A 17,962-nucleotide genomic window follows, 5' to 3' on the forward strand; every position below is an offset into this window, starting at 1 on the left:
CTTTTCCAATCATCAGTTTCCCCAGTAACTACAAAGTAAAGCTGACAACAGAAATATTACCCTACAATGAGATATGTTAAACAACGTCAGAATTACTTTCGGTGCCTCCACATAGCACACTTCTTTTTTTCTGTAAGCCTTCCCATACAAAAAGTCATCAAGTAACCTAAATTATGTTCCCTGTTTGACTTCCCTCTGCCAGGCTTTAATTTTTCACTGTAGTGGTCTTTTTCGGATGCTATTAGTAGATCACATAGGTGAGCAATGCAAGAAATAGGGCTACGTATGTGAGTCATAGATTTATCACCAGGGGAGGTTAGGCAAGGGAATGCCCAAATTCAAGAGAGTATAAACAAGCACTGAATATGAATATAGTGAGAACAAGAACATTTTTTTAAGCAGTAATTTCTAGACAAACTATTTAATGAAGAAATCTTTCCAAAGCTTGTTAGGTAGCCACTAAAAAGATTGTTCATCTACAGAGATTGTTCATCTACAGAGGTTCATCTACCTCTCTTCTCTAGGTTATCATGCAAGGAAGCGGTCTCTTCACAGCTTTGTTTACACGGTTCATTCCCTCCCAGTGAGGCTATTCATAAATCCGAGGCATTTTACGTTAAAAGGAAAGCTGTCACCAATAACAAAAGGATTTGATCTCCATCGTTCTTCACTCTTTTTTTTTTTCACACTGCAAAGGACCTGTTTAAAGATCATTTTTGCTTCTTAAAAAATGCACCTAATTTTCTGAACAAGACCCAAAAACAAAGCTTCTTTAGCACCAACCCAGTAATAATTTCTTCCGACCTCTTCCAGAGCCACCGGTGCTGGCATCTGCTACAGCTGTGTATCGAACTCAATGGGCTGTAGGTGAAACCCTGTAACAAAACAGTGTTTTACTCCACAATCTTACCTTTCACAGCATCTCTTGTCCTTTGCTGCCCACTTATAAAGTCCCAGCAGAATTATGGGATTGAAAACAAAACTACAATTTCTGGGGTCGACCTCCTCAACCTCTCTGGTCCTCCTGGAAAACTCAACTCTGTGGCTTTCTTAAAGGAACCTGGGCCCCAAAACCACCACAGTAGCTCACACAAACAAACTCAAGACGTGAAGACATTTAAATTAATTTTATTTATACCAGGTTTTCAAAATTGGAAATATTTCAAAGAAATTCAGTACTTATAGACAGGTGCTACATTTGATGTTCTTTCATCCACCATCAGTGCCGTGTTTTTCACTCTACAGTCGTTAACTCACCACCACAAACTAAAAGGGAACTTAACATTTAAGTTCATAAAAAATAGGCAGACATGAAAATTTGGTTTATACTGGAATTGGCATAAGAGAGTAAAGCTTATTATCAAGTTGTGGCAATTGCTGTGTTCCACCTCTTGTTTGGAGGGAATGGTACAAAGAGTCAGCTTCCACTTCAAACACTCTGGGTTTTAACTTAACATACAAAAAAATTCATTTAATGATCTGACCAGGAGTGTTTGTAACACTCAAGTCTACATAAATTTAAGCTTTGCATGCCTAAAAATTGCCACAAACATCACCTGCTCACCCCCACTCTTGGACTTGATTTCCCTTTTCAGAGAAATCGAACCTGCACATCTATACCTCTTCCAGGATTTACCAAATCAAACAACGTAACTGCTGGTTTTAAAGCACTGTTTTTAGAAGAAAAATGCCATTTCTGCACAGGCTACTCTCATGGAAGTTTTATTTAACATTTCTTGATCAATAACTGAAACCAAGAGACCCCAAAAAGTCACGTCTACGTGGAGTTACACAGAAGATACTCAACTCGAGAGGATTTTCCTCCCCTTCTCGATCACAATGAGGCCCTCACCACTTTGCATGACAGAAAACAACAGCTGACAAACCATTCTGGAACAGATGCCAGCTGTCTCTCATTCATTTAATAATTCAAACAGTAACAGTTCTGTAGCACTTTATTGTATTGGGTTTTGTTCAGGGTGGTTTTTTTTTTTCCTTTTTGTTTGCTTTTTTTTATTTTTAAAATTCATTTTCCTTTTTAATTTTAAAGCAAGCCATCTGAATTGGACCTCACATCAGTCAGTCATTTGAAGAACAAACTGAAGGCAGGCTGATCCTTTTGGATCCAGAACTTGTTTTGGTTAAGAATCTTACAGTTTGTGCTTACATTTTTATATCTACTTGGACTGAGTGAAGATACACCTAAGCTAATTCAAAAACAAAAAACAACAAACAAACCCAAAAAGCAAAACAAAACAAACAAACAAAAAAGAGTGACATTTAATATTCAACTTCGAAGCCACAGACATCTTTCCAGACTGTTTGCAGCAAAGACAAAAACAATTTTAAACATAATACTGCTTTTAAAAAAAAGTTTGCTGTCTACAATGAAATTCAAATGGTTTATTAAAATTTAAACATTTTCAGTTTTGGCATTTTCTAAAGAAACCATTTATACCTTGTGAAAAAGATCAGTTAAAAGATCATTGCATTATACTGTACTGAACTCAAGTCAAACATAAAGCACAAAGTAGATCTTTACATTAAACTGGGCTTTGCACACAACGTGAATAATCAGAAAGAGACTATTTTGAGGAACAGAAAGATAACGTTTGGGTTGTTTTGCATTTTATCTAGACAACATGCATACCATCAGTTAATTCTCAACCTTAAAAGGTACCTGAAAGGAGAGTTTTGTAGAACAAAACCAAGACTTGTTAACACACGTAGTAAGTCAGTGGTCATCATGCCATTTAGTTAAATTCTAGTAAAGTTTAGTCTACATAGAACAGCTAACACAATGAGGTGTGCAAGTCATAGGGATAGCCAGAAGCCTGAAACAAAAGTCTTAAAGTTCTACAGGACAAGAGAGTCTAAACACAGTACCCAGTAGGTTACTTAAACTATTTAAAAGAAAAAATAAAGGATGAAAACAAATTTGATTACTGTCTGCTTCCCCACTGCAAAAGGGCTATGGACTGCACATACAAGGCCTGTACTTAAAAAGCTCCACAGCTCTACCCTACCGACTTTCTGAAATAAGGTGAAGAGCATTCCTTCTAGCAGCATGCACAGTTCAGCTGTGAGCGGCTGCCGAACAGCGCTCCTTTATGCATACCAGGAGAATCATGTCCAGTTTTGCCATTTGTGGATAACGATGACAAGATACAAAAGCATGTGTTTGCCATAAATAGCTCTGGCTAACGGAGGATTGCTCACACAGAGCAGATCAAATTCTCTATAAGGAGAGCATTATTTGGCTCCCAGCCAAAACATGTCCCCAATGCAAGCCTCGGTAGTGGCAAACACTTTCCAGTTCTATTTACACAGAAGCTCACAAGCAGAACAGTTCACTTGGGCTATTTCTTGCACCAAGTTCATCGTAACTGCCTCACACTCAACAAAAATTATTTCCCAGCTTCATATTCGGCACATAACTGTCAGTACACACCACCTTACTGAAAAAAGGCAGCAAGCTGTTAAGATTTTGTGCAAGGTTTTACTCTGACATGTAGAACTTTAAGAGCATTCAGGCAGGAAACACTGCGTGGTTAATTACTTCATATTTTTGCATTTCTGACAAAAGTGTTTCATGAAAACTAATGGTCTCTAGTAGTGGTAGCTTCTTTACTTGGACAGTGAACTAGGATTACGTCCTTCAGCGAATCATCAGAACAGAGCCACAAAGTATTGTAAAGCAGTGCCTAAATCGTGATTAGGAATGGAAAAAAAAGAAATCCCACTTGCATTATTTCACACAAGGTTAATGATTGCTTATCTTTACAATACTTTCCACAGAAGTTATTTGAAATATGCTTAAACAACTTAAAAATTGTATTATCCAATGAAAACAAGGCAACATTCTGTAATAAGCCACAAGTTTTATTGCAACGTGGCCAGTTTTTGATCTCAAAAAAAAAAACAAAACAATGTTCCATTTAAGGCTCTTTTCAGTACAGAAATTGCCACCATGACCGATGCTTTACAAAACTTTAGTGTTTCAAGACTCACATGGTAAACAGGTTAACTTCTACTCCTGTTCAGTAGTGTACATTCAATGGAAAACAAAAGGCATCGTAACAGCTACTTCATTTATAAAGATATGCATGTAACAGGAATGAAACTGAGGTACTACAATAATCTGATGACACAGTTACAGCAACTTAATTGGCATTCCTCTGGGGGGGCAGGGGCGGGTCAAACATTTTACAAAAAAGTGCTTTAAATGCATAGTGTTGTGTGCTGCCATGTCACAAAAAATAGGCTTGTCAAGGCAGGTGAGGTGTATGAATGCACAAGAGCCTCATGGAACTGCAATCAAGTGCAACTGTAAGTAATACTGTATAGAGTCTACCATCCGACAATACTTTCAAGGCATTCAATTAGCTTACCCTTTGCTGTCTGCTAGACTATTCACATTAACTATCACATTCATTGTACACGTTGCAAGGAATGCCTGCCATGTCACTTTTGGCTAAGAGTATGACGTGAAAGCATTCCTTGGATCCTACAAAAAACTACCAGGATTAAACAGTCTAATGGCAATCACTGGTAGACTGCTTAACAATCACATCTCCTTCAGGGGCTTTAGGGAAGGGACTTTTTTTTTTTTCAGGAGGGGAGGGGATGGGGAGACTAATACTATTCCAATTGAACGAGCTGCAGAAATGGAAGCTCCTTAGATCCAGATGGCACTTGTCTGTCTTTTTATAAGGGTTTTCCTTCAAGTGAAACTACCACGTTGCCTCCCAATTTCTCTCCAAGTGTTGAACGGTCCTTAATATCATCCAAACCATTTACTTGCCACTCGTGTTTAATACCTGAAAGAGAGAGGTACAACGTGCTTGTGAGAACCTCGACATCTAGATGGCACTGTAATTAACGAGCAAAACGTTTAGAGGTCTGTACCTGTAAATTTCTTCTTAATGGCATCTTTAGAGCTTGCGTAGATCATCTTGCTTTTTAAAGGTGCACTTTCAGGAGCCCTTTACAGGAAAGAAGAAAAACCACAAGAAGACAAGTTACTCGGTCATTCCACGTTAACTCCAGCATACTCAATTGTAACAGCAAGTTTTACTTTTACACACCAGAATATAAATACCAGGTCTTCTTTCTTAGATTCCTTTGTCTCATATGTGGCATCATACAAAGCGTATCTGCAGTCATTCAAAGGTAGCAACTTCACAAAGGCTGTATAGGGGTCCTCCACAGTATCTCCAATGTCACCAACAAGTATCTGCTTTGATTCCTCTACAATTATCTGTTTCTTGTCATCGCTTAAGCAGAACAGAACAGCTTTCTTTCTTTTTTTAATCTCTTCAGGGGTTGAAGATTTCCTTACTTTCATGTCATTAAAAACCTTTATGACTTCATCATTCACTGTTACTCCAGAAGCCTGTAAAATGAGATCAAAGGAATAATTTTAAACAGCAAAAAATTACACTCACTAGAAAAGATGATAGCCTAAATTGCTAGATAAAGTCTGTCTGCCCCCATAAATACAGAAATACTACACTCAGCCTGAACACATTAGGAAGTGAGCAGCCTTTACAGGACTGGAGCAGAAGAGGTAATAAAAGAGGTGTAAATTCTGGACTCTGTTGTAGATCTCAGCATCTTTTGCTGCAATTCTGAACAGCAGTTTTAGACAAGTAGGCAGACAACTGTACTACTCAAGCAGTTTTCCATTACCTTATCATGCAGTTGGCTTATTGGTGGGGGGCGGGGTGGTGGGAACTGAACACAGGAGTTTGTAGTATTAAGCTGGGGGGGGTGGGTAGTGGAACAAATGCTACAGCAGCAGCTCACATCCAGCACTGTCATGACTCTCATTTAGTTGGGTGATGTAAGGCTCTCCAAGCAGCAGAAATGTTTTCTGCATTGTGTCAGCTTCAGCACTACGCTTTAAAAACTCCTGAATTGACTTCGTACTGGTGCACAAGCGTTGTTTGATTGCTTTTCCCTCATAAGAAAGCACCGGTTACAAAGTCTACAGCTCTCATAAGGCAGATAAACTGTTCAAAACCTCGGCCTAAACCAGCAAAAAAACCAAAGCACTGACAGGACAAACTGGGAGCGCATGACAAAAAGAAAATAACGTAGGGAGCCCCTCGGCCAGCAAGCTGAACTCATCTGCAGCGCCTCTGCTCCCCGTCCAGCGGTTACATCTGAAGCGGCGGGCGCCGCCAGAGCAGCCTGCTTGGGGAAGGCAGGTGCACGGCTCGCTAGGAGCCGCCGGCTTTGTCCCCAAGAGAGCTCGCCTGCCTCCTTTCGCGGCTTTGTTCGCGGGGACGCCGCTGGCCTCCGCGGAACGAGCGTCCAGCCGCCCCGCGTCCTCCAGACCCGCTCTCGGCCGCCTTCGCTCAGGCGCCAGTGCGGCTGCGGCAACACCGGCATCTCCAGCCGATCGCTCTCACGCCGGCCGCGGACGGTTCTCGGACCCGGGACTGCGGCGGCCCGCAGCAGCCGCTCCCCTGGAAGGGCGAGGGAAATCCCGCGCTCCGCGGTGGCCGGCGGCGTACGGACCCCCGCCCCTTACGCGTACAGGCACTCGCACGCCCGGGCGATGCCGCAGGGAGCGCTGCGCCTCCCGCCCGGCCCAAACCGGCGGCCCGAGGTCCCGGCGCGGCCCGCCCGGCCACCCGTTCCTATCCCGCGGCCGCTTCCAGCGCCCCTTCCCCCCGCACACGGCTAAAATTAGACTAAAATGGCCGCCGGAGCCGCGGGGCCGGGTCGGGCTGCGCCGTGCCGAGCGGGGCCTGCTCGCCTCAGCCACCCGCTCCGTCGGGCTGCGCTACCCCTGCGCTATCCCCACCCTGGCCCGCCGCCCTCCCCGCTCGGCCACGCCGCTCTTACCATTTCGCCGGGTCCCGGGGCGGCGGCGGCTACGGCTGCCTGCGGTGCGGGGCTGCTGCACGCAAGAGAAGGCTGCGCTGGGGGCGAGGCGGGCGGGGCCTCGGGCCGGGCGGGGATGAGCCGCGCGGCCGGGGCGGGCCGGTCACATGGGCCAGCCGCCACCACGTGCCGCCGGCCGCGCCGCCCCCCGCGGGCTGGGCCGCGCCTGCAGGTGGCGGGGCCCGGCCGGCCGCACGGCCCGGCGGTGCGCTGCGGCTGCCCTGCGGGCACGGCGGGCAGCGCCCGGGCGCGGCCTCCCTGCCGCCTCCCTGTACGGCTGCCTCGCCCTCGCAGCCGGCGTCCCGCTTGGGCCGGTCCCAGGCCTGCACTGGCGGGCTGCTGGCAGCTGAGGGAGCGATGCCGCCCGCAGCCTGACGTGGATGGCAGGCAGGCAGTAGCCGCGTCAGGTCGTGGCACTGTGGCGGCAGGGCTCCTCCTGGAGCCAGCAAGGAGCTGCCTGGAGCGCGGCAGCTCCCGGCCCTGCCCCAGAGCTCCTGTCCTGTGCGGCTTCCTTTGCCAGGGCGCTCCCTCTTTCTCGAAAGTGATTTTGGCATCGCTTCTCTTGTTCGTGCTTCGTGGCCAGGAGCTGGCTTGTTTCATAATGCCTGACAAGCCAGTAGAGGAGGCTTTCTGTTGGTGGCACCTCTCGTCGCCCCCGTGAACAGGAGGAGTTGTGCCGCTGCCACTGGCCTCCTGGCCAGGCATCTCTCCCCGAAACACCTACACTGCGACTAGTTCCTTGGTTTGTCATGCATGTCGATACACAGCCGTGCTGTCGCTTTTCCCTTCCCCATTACTGCATGCTGACCAGATGAGCCACTATGTTTCCAATCTCCTTTCTGAGTTACATCCCACTCTCTGCGTACAGAGAATTCAAGAACGAAATGCATACATCAATATCCAAAATTTGGCCCCTCACCCTTTTGAAATCACTATCCTGGAACTACAGGTTCCATGACATTTCCACCTGTCATGTGAAAATGACAAGTTCATTTGACTCAACTTTTCTCCAGCTGACGGCCACTCATTCACTCTTCAGTGCCAGCAACACTGAGGCCCAGGAAGGAGAACCTTTATTGCATATTTGCATTTACAGAGTCAGACATTACCCAATTCAGTTTTCAAATATAACCTGTGCTGCTTTTTGGTCACACAAGTAACTAGTTAGGACAGGTGAAAGTTGTTCTGGGAAATAATAGCACAAATCCTAACCTGGGTAACTCTCAAAACAGAGATTTATGGTCGGCTTAATTCAACATAAGGCCATGAGAGTGTCTTGCCAGTCCTGTTTCTGGGCTCTGGCACAGCTTCAGGCACTGGGGTGAGCTCAAGCAGTTATCCCAAAACAGCTTTTCTGACACTACAGCTTATTGTGCCATGCTCTGCATGACATATGCCTTCCTTAGTGCCCCAAATGGAGGTCTGCATAGTTGCAAGCCACCCAAGATGTTGGGAAGCCATTGGGGCGAATAGCAGCATGTGGATTCCTTTGCCTTTGTAACCACATGTGTGGCACACCCTCCAGTGCCCGTGACTGCTGTCACAGCAATGGGCTCAGCAGCCTTCTTCTGACAATACCATGAAACTGCCACATGTGAATGCCTTGATCTTGTGCCCTTGCAGAGCATCCTCAGCCACCCATGCAAGCCCTCTGCACTGTACATCCCAGGCTTGTAAAATGAAAAGTGAAGAAGGAGTTACCAGCTCCAGAGTTGTACGGCCGAGTAGATGCTCCAGGGATGACAAGTACAAAACTCTGCATGACTCACCCTCCTGTCTTCACTACCATGGAAACTGAATAATGAACCAGAAGTGCTTATTATTCTTTTCACCTCACAACATGCATACCTGAGGCACCCATCACATGTTGCTGGCTGGTACCTAGCAGTCATCAGAGTACCTAAAAAGCAAGAGCTGAAGAAGGAGTAGTTTATGACTATAAAATAAATGAGTTTACCAAAATCAGAGAGTAGTTATCAGGGATGAAAAGTAGGTCACAAGTAAACAGAAAGGGTGTTCTCATTTTCAAGAAAATATGGTGGACTCTCAGCAACTGCAGTGATCAGAGGAACTTGTGACAAAGCCCAGCTGTGACCTTGACAGCCAAAGAAATGACCAGTATAGCCAGCCAAGAGTAATAATGACCAAGCAAATCTCATTGATAGAGCATGCCTAGACAATGCTGGTTCCCCACCTTGGCATCTCCCTGCACTCAGGAGGCATTCAGTTTCACTACCCTTGTGCCACAAGACCTGAATCCCACCAGGCACCACCGAAATAGCCCTGTGATTCAGAGGGCCAGCAGGAGCAGCACTAAAAGCTTTGTGAATGACACCCTGTTCAGAGCCTCTGAGGAAGCCCCCTAAGCCTCCCCTCACCCTCTGTGGCTGGAATCAATGACTCACCTTGAAGCAAAAGGCACTGCTTGTTTGGATGCAACTCCTGGAAGTCCATAACTATAATGGACTTAAGTTGCCTTACGCATCGAAGCTCTATGAAATCATAGACCATTGCTGTCCATCCTCTTCACTTTTATGTCAACATCGCCAAACTCCACGCTACCACTTCAGCCTCATTCTTATGGAAGCAAGGCCTCTGCTTGGCCTCCTTGGGCATCCCCTCTCTCACTTAGGCTAGTCCTTATCCCTGTGACATTTTAACTTGTTAGCTTACTTAAATCTAGCAGAAGGATAGAGGTCACAAAAGTAATTAAGATCCTTAATTAAGTAATTAACTTTCAGGAAAGAATTTGTTTGAGACAGAAGAAAATAGGGTGGTTACATCTATCAGCTCAACTCAGGAACTTGTTGGTTTCTACTGGGGGGTATCAGATCTCTTACGGTGTAGGCAGATGACCTTCCAGAAGAGGACTACACAGGGGAAGCAGAAGAACGTGCATAGATGTATGCTGGAATAGCGGAAAGTCTTCACACCGTTCAGTTAGAAACCTTGTTCTGTCAAGAGGGAGAAATCCATAGGAAGCTGCATTTGATGAGAGCAGGACACTTTCCTTCCCCCGTTGCTCTCTTGCACACCTCTAGAAAATGTCCTGTTCCCCTCCAGAAATTCTGTGTGTCCAGTAGCACAGAGTGCCAGATCAAATCTAACTTCTTGTTAACACTGGAGAGCAGCGGAGAACACCCCAGTGAGAGACAAACACCGAGTTAGTTGTCACCTTCCTTTACACCACAGATACATGCCGTTTAAAAGACAGTACTAAAAATATGTTGGACTCTAAGTGGTGGAGCTTAGCATGACTTTGCTGCAAGTCTGGGAGACCTGCAGTGTCTCCCGTGTGCACTAATTCTGGGGGCCTGCAGAATGCTGTGCTGGTGTGAAGCACCCATCTCCAGCAAGCCCTCCTGTCTGACGAGGAGATGGAATTCCCCATAAGGGGACCTCTGGCCCCACTTTGCTTGGCAGCGTCACTTCTGGCTTAAGCTGCCTTTTTCACCGGTGTGGTCCCAAAATCCTTCTGAGGCTCTGAGCTATCAGCCAGTTTCTTTCCGGTTTGGGCAGGGCTGAGGACGAGGAAAGCGCTGGCTGCTGCTCGCTGGCCCCTGCCTACCGCGGCGATGGGAGCGAGCCGTGCCCATTGCATCACCCGACGCCTCGGTCCCCCCGTGCCAGGACATTCCTCCAGCTGAGTCACGGTCCGGGCTGCCGCCCTGCTTCCAGAGCGGCCCCCAGGGTGCTGCCGGCCTGCTTGCCAGCTGCTGCCTATAGCCTGGGAGGGCTGCCTGCCTTCCCCACCGTCTTCCTCAGCCACTACCCAGGGCTGTAGGAGTCCTCACCTGCGACCCGCTGGCTGCAGCAAGCAGGTAGGGCTGCAGCAGGTGGGGTAAGGCTTCCCTCAGCTGCGATGCCGGCTCCAGTGCTGTGATACTTGGACAGGGTTCAGCAGCTCCTTTCTCTGCCAGGTGGAGCTGCTTTTCTGACCGTGCAGCACTGTGGCAGAAAAGCGCCCCCCCAACGCCACACTCCACCACCCCCACCCCTTCTTTTTATGTTCTCTTGTAAGACTCTTCAAACGTCCGTGATCCGCTTCGGGACCCCGCGCCGCAGAGAGAGCAGGCGGAGGGAGGGACGGACGCAGGAGGAGGAAACATCAGCGCGGGTGCCGCAGGAGGAAGCAGCGTAGGGCAGCGCGGGTGCTGCAGGAGGAAGCAGCGTAGGGCAGCGCGGGTGCTGCAGGAGGAAGCAGCAGAGGGCAGCGCGGGTGCTGCAGGAGGAAGCAGCAGAGGGCAGCGCGGATGCTGCAGGAGGAAGCGGCGTAGCGCAGCGCGGGTGCTGCAGGAGGAAGCAGCAGAGGGCAGCGCGGATGCTGCAGGAGGAAGCGGCGTAGCGCAGCGCGGGTGCTGCAGGAGGAAGCGGCGTAGCGCAGCGCGGGTGCTGCAGGAGGAAGCGGCGTAGCGCAGCGCGGGTGCTGCAGGAGGAAGCAGCAGAGGGCAGCGCGGATGCTGCAGGAGGAAGCGGCGTAGCGCAACGCGGGTGCTGCAGGAGGAAGCAGCAGAGGGCAGCGCGGGTGCTGCAGGAGGAAGCAGCAAAGGGCAGCGCGGGTGCTGCAGGAGGAAGCAGCGTAGGGCAGCGCGGGTGCTGCAGGAGGAAGCAGCGTAGGGCAGCGCGGGTGCTGCAGGAGGAAGCAGCGTAGCGCAACGCGGGTGCTGCAGGAGGAAGCAGCAGAGGGCAGCGCGGGTGATGCAGGAGGAAGCAGCAAAGGGCAGCGCGGGTGCTGCAGGAGGAAGCAGCGTAGCGCAACGCGGGTGCTGCAGGAGGAAGCAGCGTAGCGCAACGCGGGTGCTGCAGGAGGAAGCAGCAGAGGGCAGCGCGGATGCTGCAGGAGGAAGCGGCGTAGGGCAGCGCGGATGCTGCAGGAGCAGCAGCAGCCGGCGGCACCCCGGGACAGGGAGGAATTCCCCCGCTGCCCGTCGCTCCCCGTGCCCTGCTGCTAACTCACGCGTGCCAGCGAGTCGCAGCGCCCTGCAGCCACAGGTCAACGGACAATAAAAGAGAGATTCAGTCAAAATGTTATGGCTTGTATGACGTCATTTTAGGGATGGTATTTAAACAAAAAAGGAAATAAGAATTCCTCCTATGAGTGGAAAGATGGAAACTCATGGCAGAAAAACTACTAAGTGTGGGGGGGGAAGGTAAGCCCCTGAAGTCTGAAAGGCAGGGAAGCTTTGCTCAGCCTTAGTGATAAAAAACCTTATAAAAATTACTTTTAAGTAATTAGCACATGTTGAACATCAACAAAGATTTGCACATTGATAGGCCTAGAAAAGGAACTTCTGTTTACCCTGATAGCCTTTATAAATCCTATAAATGCATTTATAAATGCAAAATGCATTTTCCCCATGAGAAGTTTCTTCCTTAGTCTCTCTTCCTGCTGCCTGCTCATATCTAAGATAAATGTACAGCATATGCACGGGTAAGGAAGGGTTTATTAAGATCAGCCACTCACTATACCAATTAATTCTTGTTTTGTTTTGTTTTCCCAGAAAACTTTTGCTTACATGGTATAGAGTTTAGTTTGGCTGCTTGTTTCTTTTTATTTTGTTTGTTTGGGGGATGTTCAGCGTGGTCCTAGGCTTTGCTAGAGCTATGTGTTTCTTACTGCTACAATGTCCTTTTGATACACACAGGTCCCTGTTCACTGCAGATGGGCTGGACTGGGTGACCTTTGGAGGTCACTTCCAACCCAACCCATTCTATGATTCTGTGCTTCAGCAGCATTCATAATTTTTCACTGTTTCTCCAACATCTTATAAAATGAGTGACAATTCTTATGGTGGCAGTCTCCAAGTTTCTCTCTCCAAGCTTAGGAAGTCAAATTCTGCCTCTTACACCAGGATTTCCTTAGATTTGCCACAGCACAGAAGCAGAATCTTTTGCTTCTCTTTAAAATCAGAGTGGAGATAAAAACCTGGTCTGTTTTCTTACTCTGTGCAGCGGCTCAACAGCTGCTGCCTCTCTTGATAGCAGAACACAAATTTTAGTACATAAATACAATAAAACTTGCACAAAGGAGGAGTAAGGACACCAAAACTTTCCTAACAGTGGTTTTACCATGTTTAGTTTCTGAACACTTGTTTAGCCACAGAACAGGAACTTCTATCAGCAGAGGAGCAGGATGGCTGAAGGGGGTAATTTCTTCAGCAACTTCAGTCTGGTTCACAGGAGGACAACTGCCAAAAGTTAGGATGCAGTCAGACGTCTCAGCAAATGACACAATGTAAACAGGAAAATATGGCAATGATTTCATAAAGCTCTTTCCCTTCTGGATAGATACATGCAGACCTACAAGAGGCTGGGGTGGCTGGCACGTAAGGAACAGAATAATTCACCTTTTGTTACATTCTTTATGAATGAGTCCCCCAAGAAGTTCGCCGCCTGAAGGCAGGCAGGGTTCCTGGTGGGACAAGGGATCCTTGTTTTGCAGTAGCTTGACAAGTGCAGAGCAGCACCATACAGGGATTGCACACAGATTTTTGGGCACTAGAGTGTTGTGGCCCTGGTTTTATTCTGCTACTAACTTTCATTGTTCCATGCTTCCTCTCCTGCTGAGGGTATGCCATCATGTTGGAATATCCCAGGAAGATGAACTGTGTCTAATCATCACAGGATCATGGAACATTAGAGGTTGGAAAGGTAGCAAAAAGACAGTGTAGTGACAAGGGACACATAGCTCAAGCAAAGCCTAGGACAATGCTGAACACCCACTGTAATAGCAGCCAGCTTCCTGCTGGTGGCAAAGGCAGGCATTTTTTGCCATAAATTGAAAAAGTCAGGGGTGAAATTGCTATCAAAGAATCACAGAATCACAGAACTTCAGAGGTTGGAAGGGACCTCCAGAGATCATTGAGTCCAACCTCCCTGCCAAGCAGGATCCCTAGTGCAGTTCACACAGGAATGCATCCAGGTGGGTTTTGAAAGTCTCCAGAGAAGGAGACTCCACAGCCTCTCTGGGCAGCCTGTTCCAGTGCTCCATCACCCTCACTGTAAAGAAGTTTCTCCCCACGTTGAGGTGAAATCTTCTGTGTTCCAGGTTGTAGCTGTTGTTCCTTGTCTTATTGCTGCTGACCACTGAAAAGAGCTTGTCCCCATTCACTTGACTCCCACCCCTCAGATATTTATAGACATTGATCAGATCTCCTTTCAGTCTTCTCCAGACTAAACAGCCCCAGGTCTCTCAGTCTTTCTCCACAGGGGAGATGCTTAAGCCCCCCAGTCACCCTTGTGGCTCTCTGCTGGACCCTCTCCAGCAGGTCCCTGTCTCTCTTGAACTGGGGAGCCCAAAACTGAACACAGTATTCCAGGTGTGGTCTTACCAGGGCAGAGTAGAGGGGGAGAAGAACCTCCCTAGACCTGCTGGCCACACTTTTCTTGACACACCCCAGGATGCCATTGGCTCCTGGAACCATCACAGTGATTAACATCTTTGCTAACCTTACACATCACATATTTATAGCTCTACTAGAAATTCCTGTCAGAAACCAGCAAAACTGCAGGAGGCACCTCCTCTGTGTTCCTTCTCTGTGTCCTCTGTGAGTAGTGCTGGGAAGGAGCATGAGGCTCTTGGCTCCATCTGCAGCTGTGAGTGGATGCCGTGAGCTGGAGAAAAGGCACGGAGGAGCTGCCAGGCGTGGCTTCCCATATGGTACCCTCCTCTGCTGCAGACACAGATAGCAAGAAGAACCTATTCCAAACCAAAAGCAGTGTGCTTCAGCTGACGACAAGCTGGCAGTGCCAGGAAATGTTTGGGGGTTCTTCCTCCTGGTTTCACAGCTGGCGTGCTTATAGTGAGAGACTCACTTTCAGAGGACTCTCACCATTAGCTCATTTTACAGGAGAAAAAGTCACACCTGAGAAAGAAGAACACAAAGCAAAATGATTATGTAGAAGAGGTTTTTCCAGGTGGCTGATGTATTTAGCAAAGTGCACCATTGTTTCTTGGCTGCTGGGAGAACATCTCTGGACTTGTATTTTACTAAATAATTAAGTAATAAAATCTATATCTTCTCTAGTGTTACAGCCTATTCTTCCATAGCACTCTGGCAGCTCTTTCCCTAATCCATTTACCCAGTGAATAGGTCAGCTATATAAGCCTGGTTTTCTTAATGTCACTTTTGCTCCCTTCTTGCTGTTTCTCTGTACTAAGCATTATTCTCTGATGCACAGCAGCTGCTGTGCTCCCAGAAAATGATGCTGCTTTTTATATTTCCCCTCTATTAGGCAGGATTTACTGTATTGCACCCACATCTAGTACGTAGCCAAGGTTCTGCTCCACTCTCTGTACAGACATATGTGTCTCTGACACAATGGTAGAGGTGAGAGCCACCATCAAACTCCCCAGACCTGGTGTTGCCAAAGAGGGAAAGCCTTTAAACAGGTTTCAAGAAAATCATTGTTCAGCCTGACCTACATTTCTATCCTTAGAAGAAGGGATAGTCTCACTATGACATCCTATTGAGCAGGCTCAGGAAGCATGGGATGGAAGAGCAGACAGTGAGGTGGATTAGGAACTGGTTACAAGACTGAGTTCAAAGAGTGGTGATCAATGGTGCCAGGTTCAGCTGGAAAGCTGTAACCAGTGGAGTTCCCCAGGGATCAGTGCTGGATCTGGCACTGTTCAACATCTTCATCAATGACACTGATGAGGGGGCAGTGTCTGCTCAGTGAGTTTGCTGATCACACCAAGCTGGGCGGCTTGGCTGATACAGCCGAAGGCTGTGCAGTCATCCAGAGAGACCTGGACAGAGTGGAGAGCTGGGCACAGAGGAACCAAATGAGGTTCAACAAGGACAAGTGCAGGGTCCTACACCTGGGGAAGAATAATAAACTGCACCAGTACAGGTTTGGGAGGTGATCTGCTGGAGAGCAGTCTTGTGGAGAGGGACCTGGGAGTGCTGGTGGATAAGAAGTTAACCATGGGACAGCAATGTGCCCTTGTGGCCGAGAAGGCCAATGGGATCTTGGGGTGCGTTAAGAAGAATGTGTCCAGCAGATCAAGGGAGGTTCTTCTCTTCTCCTCCCCCCTCTACACTGCCCTGGTAAGGCCTCAGCTTGAGTACTGCATTCAGTTTTGGGCTCCTCAGTTTAAGAGGGATAGGGATCTGCTGGAGAGGGTCCAGCAAAGGGCTACAAGGATGATTAGGGGACTGGAGCACTGCCTCATGAGGAGAGGCTGAGGGACCTGGGGCTTCTTAGTCTGCAGAAGAGAAGACTGAGAGGGGATTTAATAAATGTTTATGAATATCTGAGGGCTGGGAGTCAGGACAGGGGGGACAGGCTGTTCTCAATTGCTGCCTGTGATAGGACAAGGAGCAATGGATGTAAGCTACAGCACAGGAGGTTCCACCTCAACACAAGGGGAAACTTCTTTACTGTGAGGGTCACAGAGCATTGGAACAGGCTTTCCAGAGAGCTTGTGGAGTCTCCTTCCCTGGAGACTTTCAAGGCCCATCTGGATGCATTCCTCTGTGACCTGAGCTAGATTGTATGGTCCTGCTCTGGCAGAGGGTTTGGACTCAATGATCTCTTTGGGTCCCTTCCAACCGCTGACATCCTGTGATCCTGTGTCTGGGGTTTATAGCAGAGATAGGGAACCAAGCTCTGTCTGGGCTCACTGCAACCTTCCTGGATGACCTCAGGTAACCCAGCAAACAGAATAAATAATACTCATCAGGCAGGATGGTTCATCAATAATTTCAATAAAGAGCTTTGAGACCTTGAAATAAAAACACTACAAGTGGAAAAAAAGCAAACAGCACCACCCCCCCACACTGGACACAGTTTTCCTGATGCACCTCAGGGTGGCATTGGCTCTCTTGGCCACAAGGGCCATGGGCCACAGGGGCTCCATTGCTGGCCCATGTAGAACTTGCTGTCTGCCAGCACTTGTGTGGCACTGTAGGGATGATTTAGGGAGACATCTTTGCAATAGAAAAAATATTCACCAAGAAAGGATGAAATCCTCTGCAGGAGAAGGAGGAAGCCATCACAGAAGTGCCACGGCAGGGGAGATTAATGCCTGTGGCCTGTTTAGATTGGAAGTTGTGAAGGCTAGACAAACAGGGCAGATGTTTTTGGTTCTGAAGTTTCAATAGCAGTAAAATCATTTCAGACAGGTCTGGGACTTGGTCTGTAGCATCGCATCTGAACGGAAGGGAATTCTGTTTGATGAAGGTCAAGCCCAAGGACTGGTTCTAACAAACATCTCAGAAGCAAAGATGGACAACTGTGGCAACAAAAGATGCCCAGACCAAACCTACCCAGGCACTGCAGAGCCCCCTCACGAGGTATCTTTCTTCAAAAAACTGCCAAGTTTTTCCTGTCCAGAGATCAGTCTAATAATAAAACGTTAGCTAAGCCTAACACACTAAGCAGATGAGCTGAGCTCACCTTCTGGTGCTTGAGGATGGGCTTTAGGATGGCCTGGGGCACAGGAATATTTATAACTGTAGCTGGATGGCAGGCCCTGCCGCTCAGTGAGAAAATGTCCTCTGGTGACAGCAGTGCTCTCAGGGGTGCCAAGAGCGCAGAGCCCAGCATGTGACTGCGGGTGGGATCTGCACAGGAATGCTTGCGAAAGGCAGCTCTGAAGCCCTGATCCCGCAGGCAAATCCCCACGCTGCCCGGCACCGAGTGCACAAGTGCCCTCCAAACCCCCACGGTTCAGCATCCTGGCTCACATTTCTGCCGTTTCAGGAGCATGGTCCACAGCAGCCAGGCCACAGCATGGCACAGCTCTTCAGATCCCTCTGCCCTCCTCACTCACTTCATCTGCGAGGCGTGGGGCGCAGAGCAGCTGGAAGGCACAGAGATTTCCATGCACCACCTTACAGGACAGCTGATCTAGGCAATGGCTGCACAAAGCTGAAATAAATGGGCAAGCTAAGAATAGCAAATGGACCAAACTGGAGCTGGACTGTGTGTTACCCTCCCAGAGCAGGAGTATCCTCTGGGAGACAGCTTTGCTACCAGAGAAGCTGCAGCAGAGGCATGCCAGTTGCAGCCCTGCCACCTGGCACTGCTGAACCAGGCTGCCCACAGTGCCAGAAGGACT

General features: G+C 48.2%; 1 protein-coding gene and 1 long non-coding RNA gene across 2 annotated transcripts; one reads left to right on the plus strand and one right to left on the minus strand.

Annotated features, from left to right (window-relative positions):
- Positions 1-1,112: 1,112 nt before the first annotated feature.
- Positions 1,113-6,964, minus strand: CFL2 (cofilin 2). The gene is made up of 4 exons (XM_064148755.1): positions 6,856-6,964; positions 5,088-5,395; positions 4,909-4,985; positions 1,113-4,820 (listed from the first exon to the last, which is right to left on the minus strand). The coding sequence occupies exons 1-4, from the start codon at positions 6,856-6,858 to the stop codon at positions 4,708-4,710; spliced, it is 501 nt and encodes a 166-aa protein (XP_064004825.1). The 5' UTR covers positions 6,859-6,964; the 3' UTR covers positions 1,113-4,707.
- Positions 6,965-10,415: 3,451 nt separating this feature from the next.
- Positions 10,416-11,920, plus strand: LOC135178163 (uncharacterized). Its single transcript, XR_010303395.1, has 2 exons — positions 10,416-10,715; positions 10,916-11,920. It is a non-coding gene; the product is annotated as an uncharacterized LOC135178163 (long non-coding RNA).
- The last annotated feature ends 6,042 nt before the right edge of the window (positions 11,921-17,962 follow it).

This window comes from Pogoniulus pusillus, chromosome 1, assembly GCF_015220805.1.
Source record: "Pogoniulus pusillus isolate bPogPus1 chromosome 1, bPogPus1.pri, whole genome shotgun sequence".
Taxonomy (NCBI): domain Eukaryota; kingdom Metazoa; phylum Chordata; class Aves; order Piciformes; family Lybiidae; genus Pogoniulus; species Pogoniulus pusillus.

Coding starts and splice junctions, on each gene's coding strand:
- CFL2 (XM_064148755.1), bottom strand. Junction 4,986..5,087: donor GACCTGGTATTTATATTCTG/GTGTGTAAAAGT, acceptor TTTCCTGTAAAG/GGCTCCTGAAAGTGCACCTT. Junction 4,821..4,908: donor CATTAAGAAGAAATTTACAG/GTACAGACCTCT, acceptor TCTCTCTTTCAG/GTATTAAACACGAGTGGCAA.